We start from the raw sequence: 21,837 nt of genomic DNA, 5'->3' as shown, positions 1-21,837 counted from the left end.
AGACATGGAATAAAACTTTAGAGACATCATTTTCTCACTTCTTCTAGTTACCACTAGGCAGGCATCGACAGATGGAAAGTGAAAATGCTGTGCTCTCATCGTTGTGCTTCTCCTACCGTGTTTTTTATGGTGCCTTTCATCTGTGCTGCTCACAGCTGGCTTTACTACCCATGCACTGTCACACACTGCTGCATCTGCACGAATGGCAGGCTGCTGCTCTCCACTGCTGGCGGTGCTCTGCCCTTCTATGAAATGTTTCCAAGGGTGCTACAGAGCCTGTGCTGTGGGAGGGGCAGGGGAAGCTGCTCCCTCTAGCATGCTGCTGGTCCCTGTATTTCCTGGTGGGACAGACTTGTTGTGGGACCCCAGCAGAGGAAGTAGAAAGACCAGCATCCCCCTGAAATCTGTGGGGAGACTCTTGTCCAGCCAACCTGCCCAGGTGAGCCACCACTGATAGTACTTGGACTGACATGTGTGGGAACAGAAAAATTCTCAGGAGAAATACTGAAGTCCACATTTTAATATGAAAAATTAGAGTGGAAATAACAACTTTTCCTAAGACACGGAGGTGATTCCTGGTGAGTAGACTGTGCTTGTCTGCCATTTGTTACAGTGAATCTCTGACACACACCGAAAGATGGGGTACTGTGCAAGATCCAGGTACACCCAGAGGTTTTTGCTGTGGGAGCAAGGGAGCAAACAGGATCAGGCCCTACAGCTGGGCTGCAGACAAAAGACAGGGAGTCTATTTGACCTCCTTGGTCTGTTTTCCTCAGCACAGGTGAGATGAACCTCATCAAGAGTTTGAGAACTGGCTGCATGTGGTTTGTCCCTGACCCCTCTCCTTCTGCCTCCATGGTCTTCATTGCAGCCTTGCCTGTGTGTTCCTCATTCTTCCCATTTGCCATTGGGTTTTTTTCACCAGTCATGTCACTTCATGTGACTGATTTCCTGCTGGCTCAGGGTTATTTTTTAAGAAATGTGAATTTCCCACCAACTTTAGTCCACTGGGTGTGCACAGAATGGCTGGCCATGGATGCATTAATCTTTTTGCACTACAGAAATGGGAGCATTGACACGTGATGGGGCAAACCCAACAAGGTGAAAATACAAAACAAACTAAGGGTGAGGTTCAGCTCATCTGAATTCAGCTGCTTGAAAGCTGGGCATGCAAAAACATTGAATGGTTTGGGTTTGGAGGGGACCTTAAAGATCATCTGGTTCCAGCCCCCTGCCATGGACAAGGATGTCTTCTATCAAAGCAGGTTGCTCAGGGCCCCATCTGACCTGGTCTTGAACACTTCCAGGAATGGGTAATCCACAACTTCTCTGGACAGCCTGTACCAGTGCCTCACCAGCCTCACAGTAAAGAATTCCTCCTAAAATCTAATCTAAACCTACTCTCTCTTTGAGTTTGAAGCCATTCCCCCTGTCCTGTCACTACAGGCCCTTCTAAACAGTTCCTCTCCATCTTTCTTGTAGTAGGCTCCCTTCAAGTACTGGAAAGCTGCAATTAGGTTACCCCAAAGCCTTCTCTTTTCCAGGCTGAACAGTCCCAGTTCTCTCAGCCTTTCCTCTTAGGAGAGCTGCTCCACCCCTCTAATCAACTACATGGTTATCTCCATCCTCTTGCTGGCCTGAGGACATTCTTTCCAGATAGGCTGTTAAAATGATTCACCTTCTGGAGATGTTTACTTCCTTCCATGGAGGACAGCAGGAAACCTAAAAACTACCTCAGACTAAACACCCAGATTTTAATTCTGATGGAGGCAGTTTAGCATGACTAGACCAGTGCCAGGGTGGGAGGTGGCATCACAGGGTCTGAAACTTTTGGGGTCCTTTCTTCCAGGGTTTAGAGCTTTTGCTGGCTCTCTGGGTAAAACTCAGCCAAATAAACCATTTTTTCTTACAGCAGTGGCTCTGGAGATTTCTTCTGATCAGGTTTCTTCAAAAGTGACTGCTGCTGCATCACACCAGGAACCTTCCCTGTAGACAAATATCTAAGGTTTGTTGGAAGACACAGGTATGGAAAATCACTGATGAAGAGTCCCTACAAAGAACAAAATGCTCAAGTTAAATATTAAACTTCTTGCATTCTGTGGCCAATCCCATTTTACAGAGGTCAGGAATAGTTACAGGGGTTTAGTTCTCAGATAAGTAAGGCAGAGATAGGAAGTCCTGGAGAAATTGCTTGGGCTGCTACTGAGAAAAAGTAAGAAGGATTCTGTATAGAAAGGAGCAGATGGACCGGGTGCAGTCTGTGAAACATGCTGCAGCAAACAGGCAGCTGAGAAGGCCCTGGAATGGGCCAGGACAGCTCGAGAGTCCATCTGGGAGCACCAATGGGGTGCACAGGAGCAGGCAGCACGACTTTCCCCTGCCCCATATGAATGCCCACAGGCTCTTCCCTCTCCCACGCAGAGGCACCCACAGCAGACAGGAATCCACATCTGAGTGCTGCAGATTTGGGTAAATCCCATTTCAGGTCAGCTGAGAGCCCCATGGATAGAGACAGGTCATGAGACTGCCCACTACAAAATCCCTTTGGCCTTAAGTGCAGGGGATAAAAGCCCCAGGAGTATCTGCTGAGCCAGGCAGGGATGAAGAGCCCCTGCAAAGTTCTCCTGCTCCTACTGTCAGGGCAAGTTCATGAATGGGACCCTCTAAAGCTGCCTCTGCACTCCCCTCTTGTGAAAGTATCCCAAATCCCAGCAGCCAGAATGTTACTGGATGAAACCCACTGAATCAGTGTCAGAATGTGCAAATTACTGAGCAGAGGGCAAAGCAAGCTGTGGGCACTGGAGCAGGGGAGGGCAGGGCACTGAGAGGCAAATCCCACTGCACACACACGCACAGACACACATCCAGACACACACACATATATACAGACAGACAGACACACACACACACACACATATACACAGACAGACACACACACACAGACAGACACACACATATACACACACACACACACATATACACACAAAGACATACACACACAGGCACACACACACATACACACACACACACACACAGACAGACACACACATATACACACACACATACACACACACACACATATACACACACAGACACACACACATATACACACACATAAACACACACACATACACACACAGAGACACACACATATACACACACAGACACACACAGACACACACATATACACACACAGACACACACAGACACACACACACATATACACACACAGACACACACACGCACATACACACATCCAGACACACACACACATATACAAACACACACACACGAGACACACACAGACAGACACAAACAGACATACACACACAGACACACACATATACACACACACACACACATACACACACACAGAGACACACACACACACACACACACACACACACACACACAGACACACACACACAGAGCCTTCTTGGTGCACTGGGAAGGGTTTTCCCACCCGAGGGAACATGGAAAGCAGCGCCACCTCTGCTGCTTGCCCCACCACCCACCTTCAACCAGTTCACCTCCCCTCCACCCCGGGGACCCAGCGTTGTTGGCCACAAAACAGGTTTTAAGCAGGGAAAGCATGGCTGCAGCTCCTGTGGTCAGTCCTCAGCCCCACAGGCAGCATGTGGATAGCAGGCTTGGCAGGACTGGCAGCAACTGCAGTGGAAAAGAGTTGTCAAACACCGCTCAGGAAGGCTCGTGCTTGACAAATATTTGTTGAGCTGATTGTAACCTGCCTGGCTCATACCTCTGAATGCAGAGAACCTATGGAGAAGAGCTCAAACGCCTGCAACACAGCCATACTTTTTCCCTGCCCCAGCACAGCTGGAGAAAGCCACAAACCTGAGCCAGCTCCTCACCCCAGCTGAGCTGTTCTCAGCACGGAGAACAGCAGGAGCAGGTTGTTACACGACAGTGACCACACTGGGATTATATTCCCGTGTTTCCCCTTGTGCTGATCCTCCCCCTTGCTGTCCAGAGCAAAAGGCTCAGGCCAGTGTGACCCTGGAGGAGGTGGGGACCTGCCTGGCTGCAGCTGGACGAGACTCTGAGGCTCTGGCTGGGCTGCATCCCTGCAGCTTGCAGCAGAGATGCATGCTGTGTGCATGAGGCTCCCAGCATCTACAGCAGGGCACTGTGCACACAGCATGCAGCCACCCCTGAGCCAGGGGACGTTTGGGACAGAGGCAGGACACGCTCTGGGCTCCTGGAACTGGCTGAGGGCAGAATAGAGAAGGAAGCACTGAAAATGAAAGCAGAGCTGCTGTGACATTTTCATGCTTGGCTTCTGACATCCTCTCCCTCTCATACACTTGACTTCCTTGCTTATTTTTATCAGATGAAGCTGATGGTCGCTGCTACGGTAACCCTGTGTGGTTACAGCTCTGGCAGCGACCGAGTGCTCAGTGCATGTTTCCTTTGTGGCTTGTGCAGTCTTCCCACCCCGCAGGGCTCTCTGAACAGTGGGTTTGACTTTGCTATGCCTCAGCTGCCTGTTGTGGTGGGCGGAGGTTCACCCCTCCAGGCTCTGTTCCCTTGTCCAAAGCCACTGCTATCTTCCATCTCTTCTTGTCCTGTCTTTGCACTCTTCCGTGGGAAAGGTGCAGGTCACTGACCCCAAGAATAGGGCTGGGGGTTTTTGTTTTAGTGTGGATAAAGTGCAAGAGAACTTTCACAGAGTTGGTAACTTGGTGTGGGAGAAAAAGCTCTTCATTGACAGGAAAAGGTCTGATTCGAAACAACAACAGAAAAAATTACTTCTTTTCTTTTGACCCCAATCCTTCCCCTTTTAGATATTATAGGGAAGGTGAGACCAGAGAACAAAGGAATCTCTTCCCCAGCTGGTTTGTCTCCAGTCCTGGCACCCAAACTGCCCCAGCCTGCTACCCCAGGCTTTTGGCTCATGCTGGGGCCATCAGCACAGCATGACACAGTCGAGCCCCACTCATCTTTTCCTCCAGGTGAACTTCCACTGAGCAAAAGCTGGGAGCTGCAGAGGTCAGTGGGTGCCCCAGGGCTTGTCTTGGCCACATTTCCAGTCCTTCAGGCATGAAACTGTGGAGCCACAAGGACCTTTGGCAGAGCAGCTCTCCACTATCACACCTAACAACCCCACCCACAGTGCTCTCCCTTGCTTTGCAGCAGCTCCTGTTCTCTCTGTCCCTGCTCCACATATACACACAAATGCTCCCACCAGTCCCAGGCATTTCCTGTGTGAAGCAGGTTTCTCTGCACTCAGTTCCTCCCTAAGTGATGGGCATGAAGCCTCTTCCCTCCCACTCCTAAAACCAGCACTCAGAAACCTTCATTTGTGTAAGGCTGGGTTTGAGCTTAGTTCAGCAGAGCTGCTCTCCAGCCAGGCTTGCATAGCCCTTTCTGCAGCTGGATGATCACTGGGGCTGTAGAAAGGGACACATTTTTAACCCAAATGGCTCAAAGCCAATGACACTGTGCTGCTCAGACTGCTGGCCTCTGGGAAAGCTCAGGATGGGCCTCCATGCCTCCAGGGATGTCCCACATGCTGCCCTCCTGCTGCAGACATTGACACAGACGCTGCTGACCATGGGGACAAGGACACCAGGCAGGTGCATAACTGAACTCCGCTGTATTCCTTTCAGGTCCACACACAGATTGTTGCTGTCCAAATATAAGCAGGAAGGCATCACTTGGACCTTGAAACACCCAGAGCTTTTCTCCTCAAGTGAGGATTTAGGGACAGCAATTCCTCTTGTTTGTATAGAGATGTGTGGTGCTCAGGATTGCTTTTTGAGAGTTCAGAGCATGTGCATTACAGGCTGTTGCTCCTCACATCCCCTGGTTGGTTCCAGGTGACTAGACTTGAAGGATTTTGTTTGAGTTTTGATTGTGCTTCAAGGCATCTTAAATCAGATCAGCATCACAAGGATGAAAGCTCCATATCTGCACAGGCTGGGAACTTCCTAGTGGGATTAAAATTGGAAGGAGACAGCTCACCTGAAAGAAAATTCAACTTCTCCTGTTACTTGCAATGATAAAGAGTGTGGTTACACCAGAGCACAACTTCAACCTGCACCAAGGAGACCTGTATCTTAGGAGTGGCTGCTCCTCACACACACTGCTGGTGAATTATCTTTGCACTCCCACAGAGAGAGAATTTTTCTTGTCTGCACCCAAACGTAGGCAAAGTCAGATGCCAGCAGTTCATGTGCAGAGGTTCAAGTGACTGTGGGCTTGATGAAGGGCAACAGGAGTGGGTGCACACTGAACACTAGAAATGAAATATCTGGGAGAGTGAACACAGGCTGAACTAAGCAGGACAGCAGAGCACAGCTTGCTGTGTCATCAGTTTCTACTACAGGGCAAAGCTTGAGGAGGACAAACGCCTCAGGTTTAAATGCAACCCAGGAGAAACATTGCTCTGCATGCAAAGAAAGGTCCTTCCGCCACCCATCATTTTTTTGGGATGACTAAGGCTCACCCAATTCAGCAACAAGCCCATTTTCATTTGATGATCCAAGTTCCAGTTTGGCCACAATAGTTGGAGTCAAGGAACAGGAAAGAGCCTCCTTCCCAGCAGCACTGCTCCAGGCTGATACAACGCAGACCCCTGGCTGAGCAAGCCCCACTTAGGGGCCAACCCTTCCCAAAACAGAATAATACATCAGGATTCATCCTTCATTCTGATGTGAGCATGAGAAACCTGTTGGTGTGCAGCACATGGAAGCAGCAGGCAAGATAAAATCCTTTGCAGTTTCCCTAACCAGTGTTGTATTTTAAACAAAAACATTGTGGGTCAAGAATAAACATCTTTGCTGATTTCAGACCAGCACATCTTGGAAATCCTGCAGCAGCTTCTACAAGGCAAGCAACTCTGTGCCCAGGGAGAGGAAGAAAACAAAGCACCTCTGCTAGAGGCTGACTGAAGAAACGAGAGGTCAGCTTTAATATTGCATTTGCTCCCATGGCATAAAATATCTATGAGGGCTGAGCATGATACAATTCATCTTTGAACTGTGGGGCTCACACTGAGCATGCCCTCAGTTCGAGCATTAAATGGAAGGGTTATTAGCTAGTGTATTTAAACTAGCCTCATGTAAACATAATACTCCAACCTCAGCTGGGCTTGTTTGCCTAGGTTAGATTAGTGTGTTAGCTGCCAAATCACAGGAACTTCTATCCATGTACCCTAAAGATATGGGTATTCCAGGGTATTTGCTTTTTATCACCGAGTTTTAGTGGAAAATTTAATCCCATTAAGTACACATCTTGAATTACTGGATCCTGGCGTGGTCAGACTTCTACACCCAGATTGTGCCTTGGTACCAGAGAAGCCCAGACTCACACTCAGAAATGCCATTTCCCCCAGCAGCACCACGAACTGCTGCACCTGGCCATTAGTGGCTGACAAGACAGATACTCGGGAAGAGCTGACCTCTAAACCCAAAATGGCCAACACAGCCCTGGGAAGTCAGCTGAGACCCTACAAGCACACAGCAAGGCAAGGCTTGTCTTCATCAGTGCTGCTCAGGCAGGGAAGAGCATGCACAGGGCCCATGACTAACAGCAGCTGTGAATAGTTTCCACTCTCCATTACTTCACGTTCTGTAAGGTTTAGGTAAGGGGGTAGATGTAGATGACAGATATGAATACAGATTTTTTTTTTTTTCCTCAGGAATAAATAAACCAGAGCAGTTTGCTGCAGCCTTTCACACAGCAATGAACAACAGGAAGATGGAATGCAAAGGTGCTGCCCCCTCAAAGTTGACTTATGTTTCCAATGCCATAGGGCATGATCTGAGGCCAGCCACCAGTATGAAACCAGCATCTCCAGGCTCTACTGACCTGGATGATGATCTGGAAGGTTGACCATCCCAACCCACTTTTGCAGGAAAAAACAAAGCCAGTATGTTTGGAAAGCATTTTCAAACTTTATTTACAACTGTCACAGTGACAAAAATGTAGTTTGAAAAAAATGCTAGCTTCTCCCTGAGGCTCAAAAAAGAATTACAGAAATATAGAATGTATATCATACAACAGGAGTTTTACTGGAGTGCTTTGTTCTTTAGATACGTTCAACAACAAATAGAAATATACACAATACTTCCAAAAAAAGGATGCAGACAAATATGCAAGTCTTTAGGGCAGACAGTAGGTCTGAAGTCCAAGGATTGCCATCTCACTGCTGCCCACATGGTAATATCTTTGATACAGAGCTTTGACTTGGTGGTACAGATGGTAGAGACCAATAGAGAGTAACACTTAGAAATAAGACAACTGGCTGGTATGCAGGTGTACAAGCTCACTCCAGTAAGACAGCAAGACTAGAACAAGTGTTACAGACACAACAGCTGAATCCATCACTAGAGAAAATGGTATAACCACATCATGGCTGTTCAGTGATCAACCATCCACCAAGGTGGGCAGGGAGAGTGTCTGACTGGGTCTGCATGGCTGGACCAGAGGCCAGCCGCAGTGTAGGAACGCTGAATTTCTCCTGCTTTGTGCTAACTCCTCTCCAAACTCCCATCTGTCCAAAAATAGTTACACAGCTGATAAATTATTGCCATTATGTTGAAACACAAGCAAGACAAGACTAAAACAATCCTGCCAATATGTTAAAAGCAGTTCCCAAACCCCACCAGCGTTTAACTACTTATGAGGTATTAAAAATACAAATACACACATGTCCAAATAGATTTTAAAAATGGAACCAGTTATAAGCAAAGGGGGGGGGGTGGCATTGGGATTATTATGGAAGTTTGGTTAAGGCCTTGACATTTCTTTATCTCTTCCATGACCCCAGATTTGGTTTAGGTGGTAACCGCTCTCATCCTATCCCAAGACTGATTGGCTCCCGAGCTGGTCCCCAAAGCCACAAGATCATCCCTTTCCAGGAAAGCAGCAGGTGACCTTGTCTGGCAGCAGACTGGCCTTCTCCTTGAGGCAGGATATGGTGAAGAGAGGACAAACCCAGACTTCACAAGCCAGTCTGCACTTCTTTAAAACAACCATGAACATTTCACCCTCGCTAAGAAGCGGGAACGTATCTTGTCTCAGGACACCCAGGCTAATCTTCTCCCAGCAGACCCCATCCCGAAAACCCCGCTGGTAATCCACACTAGATCTGGTGTTTCGTCTTTGGATGACCCCCAGGTCTGGCAGCTCCCCACCAGCCTGTCCTGCACTGAGGAGGCCCTGCAGTGCAAAGCTGGAGGAGAACCCCCCCACCCCAGCCCTCTCAAGCCCATTGACCAGCAAGTTAAGAGACAAATAACCCCACAACTTCAAGGACACCAAGGCAAGGAGGCATAAATCTCCACCCTTAGGCTTGGGGCACTGTACAAGACGAGACCACCCACAGCAGCCTCAGCAAATAGGAGAGAAAAATCTGAGGTGTTCAAACCTGCATGAGCTCTTGCTGCAGACAGAAGCACCTTTTTACATCCGATGCACACCACCTCATGCTCACCATCTGCAAGATAAGCTAGGGCGTTGCAGGAGAGATGACAAGCAGCAGCCTAATGCTATCCTGCAAATACAGCTGCTCAGCATTGAAGAGTCTAAAGGCAAACAGGGGGAGAAAGTAACTTTGGGGAAAGTGGCTGGAAAACAGGCTCAAGAGCAAGAGCAAGAAGCCAGACTACTCCTATGGATGCTCACCTTACCCTAGGAGGTGCCAAACCAGGGAGAGCTACAGGCCCCTTGTCACTAGATCATCTAGCCATGCTTCGCTATGAACACCCTTCCACCCCCCCCAACACACAAAATGGAAGCTGTAAGAAAGGCAAATCTGAGATATTTTGGCTCTGTTCTCATGCTTTTAAGCCAGAGGCAACTCCCAGCCAAACGCTGCCACCTCCAACTTTCCTCCCCCTTCCCAAGCTCCCCCCTCCAGCAGTCCTCGTGTGGTCACCCTCTGCCATGTGCTTGGAATTTCACTGCTGCCTCCGCCTCGGAAAAATACAGATAATGATCTCGAGAACAGCAAACATTGCTCTGCGTTACTTCCTTCCTTCCTCAGGAGGTCTGGTGACACCGAGGGCTTCAGTTCTCGATACAGAGAATACAAAAAAACTAAGATCTCGCAGGTGCAAAATTGAACTTGTCTTATTAAAAAGACTTTCAAAGAAAGTGTGGCTCTTCCTTCAGAAGGGTGCAGTCCCTTGCCTTTCCCCAGATGCCATTTATTGCTCCTTGTTGTCCTTCTTTGCGTCTTCACAGTTTTCTTCCTCCTCCTCCTCCTGCACGAGGAACTCTTCGGGCGGCCATCTCAGCTCCCCGCTCTCCACGTCGCCCTCCGTGGGCTCCACCACGATGGAGGGCAGGCGGTCCTTCAGCTTGCAGTAGCGATCAAAGTCTGAGGGGTCGGGGAAGATCTGAAAGAGCCAAGGAACAGTCTGTCAGAGGGGCTGCACTCACACAGTCTCAGCCAAAAGCCCAGCTCCAGACATTTAGGTCTCCAGGGCAGACTAGTCTGGACACAGAGTCAACCACTGAGTGACGGGAATACTCTTGAACTTGTAAATAACCTTTCCAAGTCTCCAAGTGATGGAAATGAGCATTGCCCAAGAGGCTCCCGAAGCACGCGCTTGCTTGGATAGTGCTCAGCAAATAGGTGTCTGCCCTTTTGGATATTTATCCAAATGTCTCAACCCCCCCACTCCTGCTTTTGCATTAATGCTCTTCAGTTTGCACACAGAGCTCTCTCCATCAGACAATCTGAGATCTCATTTCCTGCTGCTGGTCAGGCTGCACATCAGAACAGGCTTGTTCTCCAGGCTCTGCTGCGGTGTGGCAGGAGGCCCATGGCAACCCAGGGCTGGTGCAGCCCAGACCCTTGCAGCAAGGGCCTGTTTCTGGTATCACTCCAGGGCCACAGTGCCAGCCTGAAATAGCTCAGCTGCATTTTAGAGATAATTCTGGAAGTATTCTGCACGCTACAGCTCCAACACATCAGCAGTGAAACTCAGCAGGACACTCAATTTATGGAAGGGCTGGGACTGGACTGTATTTCTTCAGGAAGGGGGTACCTGTGGCACAGCCAGCAGTTATGCACTGTATTTCTCATGCAGTGAGTACAAGGACTCCTGGATCTCCAGCCCTTCAAGGTGCACCTTACCCATTCCCTCCGACCCACTGCTTGCCACATGGATACACAAGCTCATGCAGTGCAGCAGCACCAGGGCCCATACTCACTGGTAGTGCCAGTGATGCACACTTTGATCCTACTAGGAATTGAAGCAAAGCATGAGTAAAGACAAAAAACTGCTGGTGCAGTGTTAGCAGCAGCTTTGCATGAGTGGATTTCAATGTGAACAGAAAAGGTTGCATTACTTGTGGGTAACTTGCTGGGGGAATACCTTCGAACCCCAGTTCATCAAGAAGGGAACCCTTGGGTGATAAAATCCACTTGCTATATCAGATCTCCTGGTTAGTAATCAGAAGATTAAACAACCATCACCTGCTATTTCAAACAATTTTATCACAGTGTCCATTTCGCATTAGAATTGTGTTTAAACAGTCTAAAGAAGAAAATGACAAAGTGCACTTTCCCCTTGAGGTTGTAGGCCAGGTGAGAAATCATGTGGCTGTACTTTTCTTTGAACATCATCTGCATTCAACTGAGTTACAAAAGAATCCTTGCAGAGAGCAGCACTGCCAGCCTTGGCCTCAGTCTGAGAGAAAGATCTCATCTGCTTTGATCTTTGTGGTTCCAGTTACAAAAGCAGGCTTCCCATCCAGGTGCCCTGAGCATTAACCATGAAGCCTCATTCTCCTTGTGCCAATCACGTGGCTACCCACCACCTTGGGAAGCCCTGGCCACAAAAAGTGAATCAACATCCCATCAGCTCCTCCTTCAGCCTAGCAACTATTAGCTACAGCATCACCCCCTTGGCAATATATTCGGTCTTCTACTCTTCAGCCTCATTTTTCCTTCTCATCCAAAGCTTTGTGGCAACCAGATTGAGAAAGCCATCGGGCTGCTACCCAACACAAATGCAGGCAAGGGAGCAAAATAATGCACAAATGAGGGTCTGTTTGATCATCTGGTCCTGGGGACAGTGCTGCAAGACTCCAGCTCCCACCACCCATATTTTCCAGGTGCACAAGAGCAGCTGAGGTCCTTTGAACACAGCCACATCAACCTGGGCATTGCAGTGCGAGCTACTTGCTATTAGCCACTCCCAGCACCAGTGAGACAGCAACTGTTTCTTGGAGCTTTGTGCCTTCTGCTTGGCCAAACAAAATCAGTTTCAGGCACACAGTGCATTACTGGAAGTACAGTCAGCGGCTCTTAAGCATCAAGTTCTCTAAACCTAGGATAGGGAAAAAATACCCTTGACATTACATGGTTTAGAAGGTTGCAATGGAAAAAGAAGTGTGGTTCAAGAGGTTACATAAGCTGATAATGTCATGAAAATAGCCTCCTATGGAAGAAAAATAGCAGTGTAATAATTAAACTAACCTTTGGCTGCTATTATTTTAAGCACATTAGGTCAAATTGGAGCAATTTCTTTGAAAACAGCATGCCAGATTTTTTTTCCAGAAACTAAGTAGTAGTCATTTCCTTACAAACAAATATCCACAAAATGTGATGTGCAGCTTTTTAAATAATAATAAAAAAACCCCTAGCACAATCTTATCTCAAACAGCTGCAGGACAGGCCGAACCCAAGAAGGTCAGGATTTTTTCCACTAAGTCATGCTTTTTAATCGTTGAGGCAGCATGAAGGGAGATGTTGCAACTGCACTTTGAAGGGGTGTGGACAGTCAATGGAAAAAATACAGAAAGGCAGATTTCCTCCGGTGTGATGGGGAGGGTGACAGCAGGCCAAGCACAAGGGCCCAAGGAAAAAGGGTTTGAGACTAACTGTACATCTGGGGAAGCCAAGTGAGAAGGTTAACCCAACCAGCCTCCCCACTCCTCTTCACAGAAAAAGATAAGCAAGCACCTGCTCTCTCTGTCCTGCCCCAGTAGTGTCCCTGCTACATTTGTTGGTTCCATAGGCCTCATCTGGTCCCACTCAAGATTTAGACAATGGGGAGGAAAAAGCCTCCCTAAATCGCAGCAAGCTCCACACTGGGAACTGCAGCAGCTCAGCTCTGACCTGGGAGCTCTGCACTCTCGGGCACAGCAGCCACGACAGCAACTCCTGCCTCCAAGCCTTTCTGCTCACGTTAGCCTGCCATGGGGTGTTGGAGGAAGGCTAAGAGGGCAAGAGCCATGGGTTAGCTTCTCCCTCTCATGCTCAACAGGGATCCACCTTGCACACAGCTGAGGCAGACACTTTGCCCTGGCAGACTTGGTCACTTGATGGGGGACAAGTGACAAGCAACTGGTTGTGACGGCTGCCTAACAGCAAATTTACAGCAATTCAAAGGCATCTTCCACCCCTTCACTTGCATGATACAGCACAAGGGGCTGCAACTGCTTCCACACAGAGCCTCCCCTGTAGCTGAGCCCCAAATCCTGGCCATGGAGAGACACCTCAAACACCTCTAGATCCACAGAGGAATGTATGTTGCTTCTTACACTACTCTAACACAGCTTCTTGCTAACAGCAAGACTGGTTTTTACAGGCCCCTTTGGATTTATGTCTGGGAACTCATGAATTTATCCAGATCACACACAGATCAACCAAACTCTTGCCTTGCAGCTGGAAAGGGCAGGGAAAAGCAGAACTTGAAACAAAAGCTTGAAATGATTCTAGGACGATCATGTTTGCCTCTGTTTCAGATGATCTAGCTGTACTATCCTCAGATGAAGTCTTGGCAACAAAGAACGGAAAGTTTTCATTGCCCTGGGGAGGCTCATACCCTCTCTCAGCATTCACAGGAATGGAGAAACACCAAAAGCAGGAGAGATGTCAGCCAATTAAGAAGATTAGCTCAGCACTACCATAATCCAAGTGACACTTGTAAATTCAAAACAACTTCCACATGTGTGCTCCATACCAACACCCATAGTTAAAATGCCTGTCTCCCCTCCCATGGGGCTAAAACCGATTTAAATTGTATTACAGGGAGACTAAAGCAATGACATCTTTCCAAATGAAGTTACTGGTTTGAGGGAAAGCTTTTCTTGACTGTGGTAACTCTATCAAAGACTGCAAAGTCTGCACTGGGTACAGGATACACCCCTGATGGATACATCGCTCATCCTCCTTGGACTAAAGTGCTGAATTTTGTGCCTCTTCAGCAATATCAATATTCCAAATCCCAAATCAGCATTGAAGTTCTGAAAATAAAACTTTAGTGCTACTGAGAAGCACAGCAAGCTCATTTCAGGAAGTACTTCAGTCATCTCTCAGCATCCTCTCTGGAGGACTTCTCTAGCTACAATGCATACATTTACTCACACAGTGAGAATAAGCCCCAAGTATGTACACGGCAGCTGTGACTCAGGCTGATGAGCCACAACAAGTCCCTAGCCACAGAAATACTGCCCTGTCTCAGGGCATGATGTCAGGGAAACTTCCTACATCTAACCATTTTCCCTCAGAGTAACAAGGCATCAAAGTAGGGAGGAAAAAACATGCTCTGAGGTGTTGCTGCTGTCCTTAGTTTGATTTCAGTGGAACACTCGTGCACAGCATAGCTGCCAACATGATTGCTTTTGTGTCTGTTTATCCCATATCCTGCTTCTGTCTTCATTGAGGTCCCAGACCCCGAAATACACATTGAATCTGCCTATTAATCTTGTCTAGCAGCCATGCTTGCTATCACCACCGTTCTGCAGCCTGGTCTCAAAACCTTCCACAGCAGCAAGCAGCACCTCTGAAGGACTTCCCCTGCACAAATCAAGGCTCCACAGACATGAAGCACCTGACAAGAAAACAATTACAGAGGAAGTTCAATTTCCATTGAGCCATCAGTAACATACTGGTGGTCCAGTTTAACTGGAGGGATCCAGCAGACACAGCTCAAGTCCCCCAGCTCCCTGGGAAAGCCAATGCTTCCCCAAGGCTGGTAAAGAGGTGTTGCACTCACCAGAAATGACTTCCCCCAACACCAAGCTTTTGTTACAACCACTGGATAGAGCCTTAAGCCTATTTACCCAGATTCAGGCACTCTGACGTGATTCCCAGCGAGCTGTGGCTGTGATTAACCTACACAGATCCCAGCATGATGCGATCATGACTTAAAGAGCTCAAGCTCCCCATGACAACCAAACCTCAGCTGAGGGCATGAGGCAAGCTCAGCCTCTGCAGGCCAGTCTCCTTCACGGGAGCCTGAAGGACCAGCAAGTCACCTGCCAGCCAGCCTGCAGCAAAGCAGCACACAACTCAGGACATTGCCTTTGCTCAAAACACACACTTCAGGCACTAAAGTGTTTTCAGTTGTGCTCAGACCCTGCTCCACTTCCAAGAAGCAAGGTAGGATTCCAGCCAAGGCACTGTTGACAACAGCTCCACGAAATGATTAATTCAGCCTCAGTTTCAGTGGCATTGTTCGTGCTGCTGGGAGACAGCACAGAGGACAAGCTGGCTGAGTGCTGATGAGGCTCTTCAAAGAACGGGTATTTCTGGGGCTGGGGAAACAGCAAACACTGCATTAGCTCTGGCTGGCAGCAGAAACAGCCTGGCTTACTGGACACTGCCAGGCAGGAAATGCATGAAGCCCTCCATAGCCACATCTGTTTGTAGCAGGGGCAACTTGAGCCATCAGCTGCATTTCAATGAGTTTTTTGTTTAGTAAGTCCCATGGGAATTATGGGACATCTATTAAAGATCCAGAAATAGCTTCTCACTGCAGGCACAAGACCCAGCATGACATCATCTCTTCAGTCACATCTTCTGTTTTGTCTATGCTGCCCTGTTCTGACACTCACGCCCCAAATTCACCACTCACTTCTGCTCGGGCCCTTGCAATCTGTTGGCCGAACCATCTTCAGGGGCATCAGAAAGCAGCTTGCTGTCACAAATACAGTAATAAAAACTGTCTTACAGAGGATGATTTTGAAGCTAGTGTGCTAGCTTACAAGCATTTTGCATATTAACTGGAAAAAAGGTAATCCTATGATGAGAAAGCATGTTTGCCTTAAGCCTATGGAAGCAACTCAGTTAACACTGGTATTCCTTCTGCAGTCTGAGTTTTCACACTATTGAGCAGTGATGACCAGCCCAACACTTCAGCAGGGAGGAGAGTGAAGACCTTCAGCTGACATCTAGGACAGACAGACAACCCAGTAGGTGGAAGACACAAAAGAAAAAAAGTCAACAACCCGAGCTCCCTTCATAACCACCGAGACAGAGAGGAGACAAGAAGTTCAGTGAACTCTACAAGACAGAGGAATCAGATCGCTGAAGTTCATACTCGGTTGCTTCCTCAGTTTACTTCCAAGTGAAAGAAAAAAAGACTTTGAAACAGTGCTCTTGGTAGGACAAGTCTGTCTGGAGCAGGTACTGATGTGTGCTAGAATGCCAGTGGTGCTGCTAGGCTGTGCCACCTCCTCTGGTCCAGCCAGTTTCATGCCTGCCTCTGGTGGCAGAAGCAGCCCCCAGTCTCACAGGCAGCATCCTACTGACCAAATCCCAGGCAGTCCCTGCTCTACACAGCTTGAAGGGTGAAATTTTGAACCCCAATTTGAAGTCATCGCTGTAGTTAAATAAATTCAACTTCTACTAAAAGAACAGGACAAAATTTTGAACCTAAAAGCTTGAGTCTGGCTCCACTTTTTATTTTTTGCCTCTCATAGCCAGCCAAAGGCTGTTAGACTGTGAGTGCCTGACTCTGCAGATGAGTGGAAGAAGATGCTGCAGCTTAGAACAACAAGCCTCAGTGCAGGAGCAGTCATGCTCCATTAGCCCTGTCTGGTTTTAAGTTATTGCACTACAGCTCTCAGACAAGCATACAATTTTCCATGAACCAAACTCTCTCCATCAGCAACATGAGGCACAAAGTGCCAAAGTCTGAGGTAGAACAAAAAGTTCATGGTGCTATTTGCATCAGATTTGTTCTTGCTTGTTTTCAACCCTTTAAGGATGCTTTCCACTTACTTTGACTTACACTGTGACATTCTCAGCCTAGCAGCCAGAGAAGGAAGGCTGGATCCTGCTCCCCAATCCTCTTTACACTAACCTGATTTCAAGGTAGACCTCATATACAGCCCACACACTACTAGTGCCAGAAGGGTCTTCCATTTCAACTCCTCTACTCTTGCTGCCATCACTCTTCATCACATGAAGGTGAAATTCCTTGCAGGCATTTGAAAAAAATACCTACAACTAGATCACTAAAGAGAATAGATCTAGGATGCAGAAGCCCTGCACAGATGAGTTGTCAGCTTTTATGACTCACATGTTCAGGTGATCCACTCAAAACCAAACAGTCCTGTTCCCCAGTTGGCCACAGCAGACTTTATCAAGGTCATTAGCACTTGGGGAAGAACCTCATTGAAGTGATCATTAGAACAAGCAGGGCATCTAGATTCTGCCTCTCCCTGGGAATTTGGATGGGTAGAGGTATTTGACCTGAGTGGGTTAAGCCTCTTCATAAAGTGACCCACAAAGACATCCCAAGCAGGTTACTTTGATTGCTTCAGATTTAACAACTGTCATTGCCTCTGCACTCTGTAAGACAGGAAAGAGAGGCTGTATACTCCCCACTAGCTGAAGGACTGAAGTATAGCACAGCTATAAACCAAACAACTTGCATTATCCAGAGCCAGAATCCTGACTAAAAGAAGGAGTGCATCCCCTTTTCCTCCACATAGCTATGGTTTCTGCTAGAGGCCTCAGTGGTGGCCCAAAGTTCAGTGGATTTTGTGCTCCAGTGCACTGCTGCTGCCTTGTAGCTCTCTTTTAAGACATAAATATGCAAACATTCAGCACCTCATCTGAATGCACACTTGGAGCAAATGCCTGCATCTGGATGAGCCAGTAAGAGCCACCCGATGCACAGAGCAGATACAAGTTGTCTGCCAGCATTCTGCATCTGTGTCAGATCTCATCAATGAGTCTCCTGGAAGTGAAGAAAACCATGGAGCTAGGAAGCTAAGGTGCTCAACTTGTGCTTTGATTAGCTACAGGCTAGGAAATGAAGGGGATATTGAGACTAAAGGATTAAGGCTCAATCTAGCTGAAGACCACTTCTTCATTGATCTAAGAGATTAATAGCTAACTACATTCTTCAGAAGTTTCAGAATGAATGCAACTCGTGCCTCCAGGTACCGATATCTCCAGTGACATTTCATGGCTCATTTAGGCTGTGTCTGGCCTCACTGTATCTAACAGAGGACTGCTAACCCTCTCAAATGGGCACATCAGTCAGGAAAACCAAGAACTAGATGAAAAAAATGCAGATGCCATATAAACAACATCCTCCTGCTCTCAGCAGATCAGCTTTATGCTGTGTTACAAAGATCTCGAGAGCCCTCTCAGCCCAGTGAGCGGCACAAATCCTTCTTTAACCCATCTCCCACTGAGCCCCGGGAATGCTGAATGAGCAGGGGCTCGGTCACTTCAAAACAAGCAAATCCTCTGCCAACCCGCACTGATAGCGAGTGATATTTTAGACAACCATCTCCTGCCAAGCAAACATTCCAGTCTGTTGACTAGTTCTCACTACTGCAAGACCTGCTATTAGGTCAGGCTATGGAAAGGTACGTTAGACCAAGCTTACACTCTAGCCCAGGCAATTCCACACGGGATTAGCGCCTCAACTGCCAGCAAAACACTTACCTGATACGACAGCCCATCCTTGCGGGGGCTTAGTCCGATCTCATCCATGGCTGGGGTGCTCATCATCACTTCAGTCATTTCAGCGGATCTCAGATAATCAGAGCTAGAGACAAAAGACAACATTCCAGTGATCTGAGGGGCTCCGGCAGGACTGAGCACGATTCAAGCAGCGAAGCGAGCAGCAGAGGCTGTAGGCAGTCTATTTCTGGTCCCTTCCTTCCTGCCCCCCCTTGGAAGGCAGCGGAAAAAGCTCAGTACCTCGCAAGCTGGAGCTACATCCAGTGCCCTCGGAGCACCTCCCCGGCTCTCCCCCCAAGAGCCCTGCACACCCGGGGACGCTCCGGCAGCAGCGCTTCGCTTTTAACTCCGCTCCCTCCAGCTCTGCCCCGCGGGGAGTGGGGGAGAAGTAAAAAACCACAGTGAATAAAGTGCAAGCGCGGGGGTTTTGGTTTTTCTTTCTGGTTTTTTGGGGGCTTTTAAAAATTATTTTATTTCTCAAGCCGGTGTGCCTTAGAGCCCAGAGACTTAATTTACAGCCTCGGGGACGCCCTCACCAGCGGAGCGCGCGGCGCCAGTTCCAGCTCGGCTCTTGGAGCCTCAATGGCATTTCCAGCGCGAGAAAGCGAAGCGAACTCCCTCCCGCAGCTCGCCCGCCGCGGCTGCTCCGTCCCGTTACCGCCCGCGGTCCCCAACCGCTCCCCGCGCCCCTCCCGGCACGGCGGCGGCGGAGGGGGCTCGGCCTCAAGCGTCCCGCCGGCAGAGCGGCCACCCCTCGCCCGCCCCCCGCGGGAAGCGCCCACTCACCAGGGCAGGGGGCACAGCACAGACATGAAGTCCCAGCAGAGGCTGCCCCGGGCGGGGGGTGGCGGAAGGGGCACCCAGGCGCTGCGGGACGACGCGCGGCGCTGCCCGGCACCGACCAGACTCCCTCACGCCTCGGCCGCCGCCTCCGCTCTGAGCCCCGCGCCCGCGGCCGCGCCGCCTTAAATAGCTCCGGGGGCGTGGCCCGGGCGCGGCCCCGCCCACCCGCCTGACGTCAACTTTTTCATGAATGGCTTCGGCGCGCGCCGCCTCTGGGAGTGCGCGTCCGTCTGTCCGTCTGTCCCCGCGAGCGGGTGGCGGTGGCCACCCCGTCCCGGCCGTTCCCGGCGCAGAGAGCTGCGTTCCCGCTGTTTCAGCCCGGGTCGAATGGAGGTGCGGCCCCCCGGCTGTGCTGCCGGCCGCAGAGGGACGCCCCGGCGGTAGCCCGAGCATCACCTCACCCAGCGGGTCTCAAACCCGCCCCCTTCGTGGCGATGGTGGCGGAGGTGGCCGGGGGGGACACGGGCAGGGGCGGCACGTGCCGAGAGGCGGCAGCGGCCGCCCAGCCCCGCTCCTGCCAGCACCTTCCGTGCCCCGCACCTCCGGCGGGAGCAAAAGCTGAGTGAGCAGCTTCAAGGGGCCGAGTTATATTTAGCAAAACAATGTGAATCAATGACGGGAAGGCGCAGGAGCAGAGAGAGAGGCAAATCCAGTCGCTGCCCGGGCAGCGTGAGCAGCGTGGGCAGCTGTAGGTGAAGCGCATTTTCTGCATTCCCCTCCCAACGTGAAACTTCTGGAAGGCAAAGTACATCTTTGGGCGAAAGGCCTGGGCACCCCAAACTCAGCAGGACTCCCGACTTTACACAGTGCCCCGAGGCACATGCCTGTAGGGCAGGGCTCTAGGCCACAGGATGGACAGGGCTCTCCAAGGCTGCTGAGAGATGCTCTGGGCTTTTGGGGACAGTTCCCCCTCTGTTTGCTTTCCCAGGGATGTTCCCATATGCTGACAGGTGAAGTTTTGTGCTGGGACTGTTTGGATTCCACCTGTTACTCCATGCTGCTGCTCAGACTTTGCCAACACGGTGGCTAACCAAGCACACACAAACGCTTCTCTTGTTTCCTTCCAACGCAGAACACTCAGCTGCTGCTGTGCTTCACGCACATGTCTATGCACAGGCAAATACATGCTATTTGCCCCAGTTTTTAAGTGCCAAAAAAGCACAAGTTCAGTGTGTCTGAAGGGAAGCTTTGCCCTCAGCTCCACTCAGCTACCCTCCAGACTGTGTGTATGCATGTACACCCCTACATGCATGCGTTTCCTCAGACCGGATAATTTAATCTTCTTAGATTCATATTATATAATGTGAGCGTATGTGGGTGTTGCACATCAGGCTGCAGCAAGCTGCTGCTTTGTGCCACATTAAAATGAATCACAAGGAGTCCATTGAGCTCTTGCCAGCGTGTGGAAATTCAGGTGGGTGCGAGTGAGCTCCCTGCCAAGGGCCACCAGTCACCTCCCACCAGCTTAAAGGCAGGGAGGCAGCAGAGGGAACTCGGTGCACACAGTCCCTCTGCCCTCCTTGAGCCTCCTGATAACGAGGTTTGGGGCCAGGGAGAGGAGTAAGAGGACAACCAAGTCGCCAAAGTTTCCTTCTGCCCACTGAAACCCCTGCTCCTGTAGCATCCCCTAGGACACACAGGTTCACATTGGCTGGCTTTGATGATTTCTGCACTAAGAGAACACAAAGACTTGACTTGTAAAATGCTTTTTTGATGCTGAGCAGCCTATGTAAATACCTGGTGGTATGTGCAGAGGCTGGGAGACCACTTTGGGAGGAGAGAGACAGAGTGCTGCTTCAGTCAAGTCTCTTAAAATTAATTTTACAGCCTGCCCCAAGCGCTTTCATCTCTCACCATGCCCAGTTAAAACATGGGACATGAGATGGGGACATAGCTCAATTCCCTGAGATGTTTATCTGAAGCAACCCTGCCTGTGTCCCTCAAACATATACACACCTGCTATGGATTTCCTGGTGGTGTCTGTACAAAATAAAAGCTAATGAAAAACCCACATTACCCCCAGGCCCTCTTGCACCAGGCACACTAATTTATCTCTCTAAATGCCTTCCTACACTCAGCAGAGCTTGAAGTTCAAAGTTTTTCCCTCCTTGGGAAGCTCATTCCTTTAAGTATATAATTTTGGATACATCGACATCCCTGAAGGAGGTCAGGGGACAGAACTGGGGCTCAACCTCCCCTCCTGCAGCCATCACTGAGAAAAAGCACCTCACATTAGCCCTTTGCCTATGTCCTCTGGGCTCTGCCTTGCCACCTTGGCTGGCATGGGAAGATATTCCACCTGG

The 21,837-nt window shown here is 49.4% G+C and overlaps 1 protein-coding gene across 1 annotated transcript; it reads right to left on the bottom strand.

The window, feature by feature from the left end:
- Positions 1 to 7,899: 7,899 nt before the first annotated feature.
- LBH (LBH regulator of Wnt signaling pathway) lies at positions 7,900 to 19,629 on the bottom strand. Its single transcript, XM_021534869.3, has 3 exons — positions 19,478 to 19,629; positions 18,674 to 18,776; positions 7,900 to 10,367 (listed from the first exon to the last, which is right to left on the bottom strand). The coding sequence occupies exons 1-3, from the start codon at positions 19,501 to 19,503 to the stop codon at positions 10,176 to 10,178; spliced, it is 321 nt and encodes a 106-aa protein (XP_021390544.2). The 5' UTR covers positions 19,504 to 19,629; the 3' UTR covers positions 7,900 to 10,175.
- Positions 19,630 to 21,837: the final 2,208 nt, after the last annotated feature.

This window comes from Lonchura striata, chromosome 3, assembly GCF_050655825.1.
Source record: "Lonchura striata isolate lonStrDom1 chromosome 3, ASM5065582v1, whole genome shotgun sequence".
Lineage (NCBI taxonomy): Eukaryota > Metazoa > Chordata > Aves > Passeriformes > Estrildidae > Lonchura > Lonchura striata.
The sequence above is the reverse complement of the archived record's forward strand: the minus strand, read 5'-3'. Positions and strand labels throughout refer to the sequence as shown.

Coding starts and splice junctions, on each gene's coding strand:
- LBH (XM_021534869.3), bottom strand. CDS start 19,503: ATGTCTGTGCTGTGCCCCCTGCCCTG. Junction 18,777..19,477: donor GTGCTGTGCCCCCTGCCCTG/GTGAGTGGGCGC, acceptor TTTTGTCTCTAG/CTCTGATTATCTGAGATCCG. Junction 10,368..18,673: donor AGGATGGGCTGTCGTATCAG/GTAAGTGTTTTG, acceptor TGGCTCTTTCAG/ATCTTCCCCGACCCCTCAGA.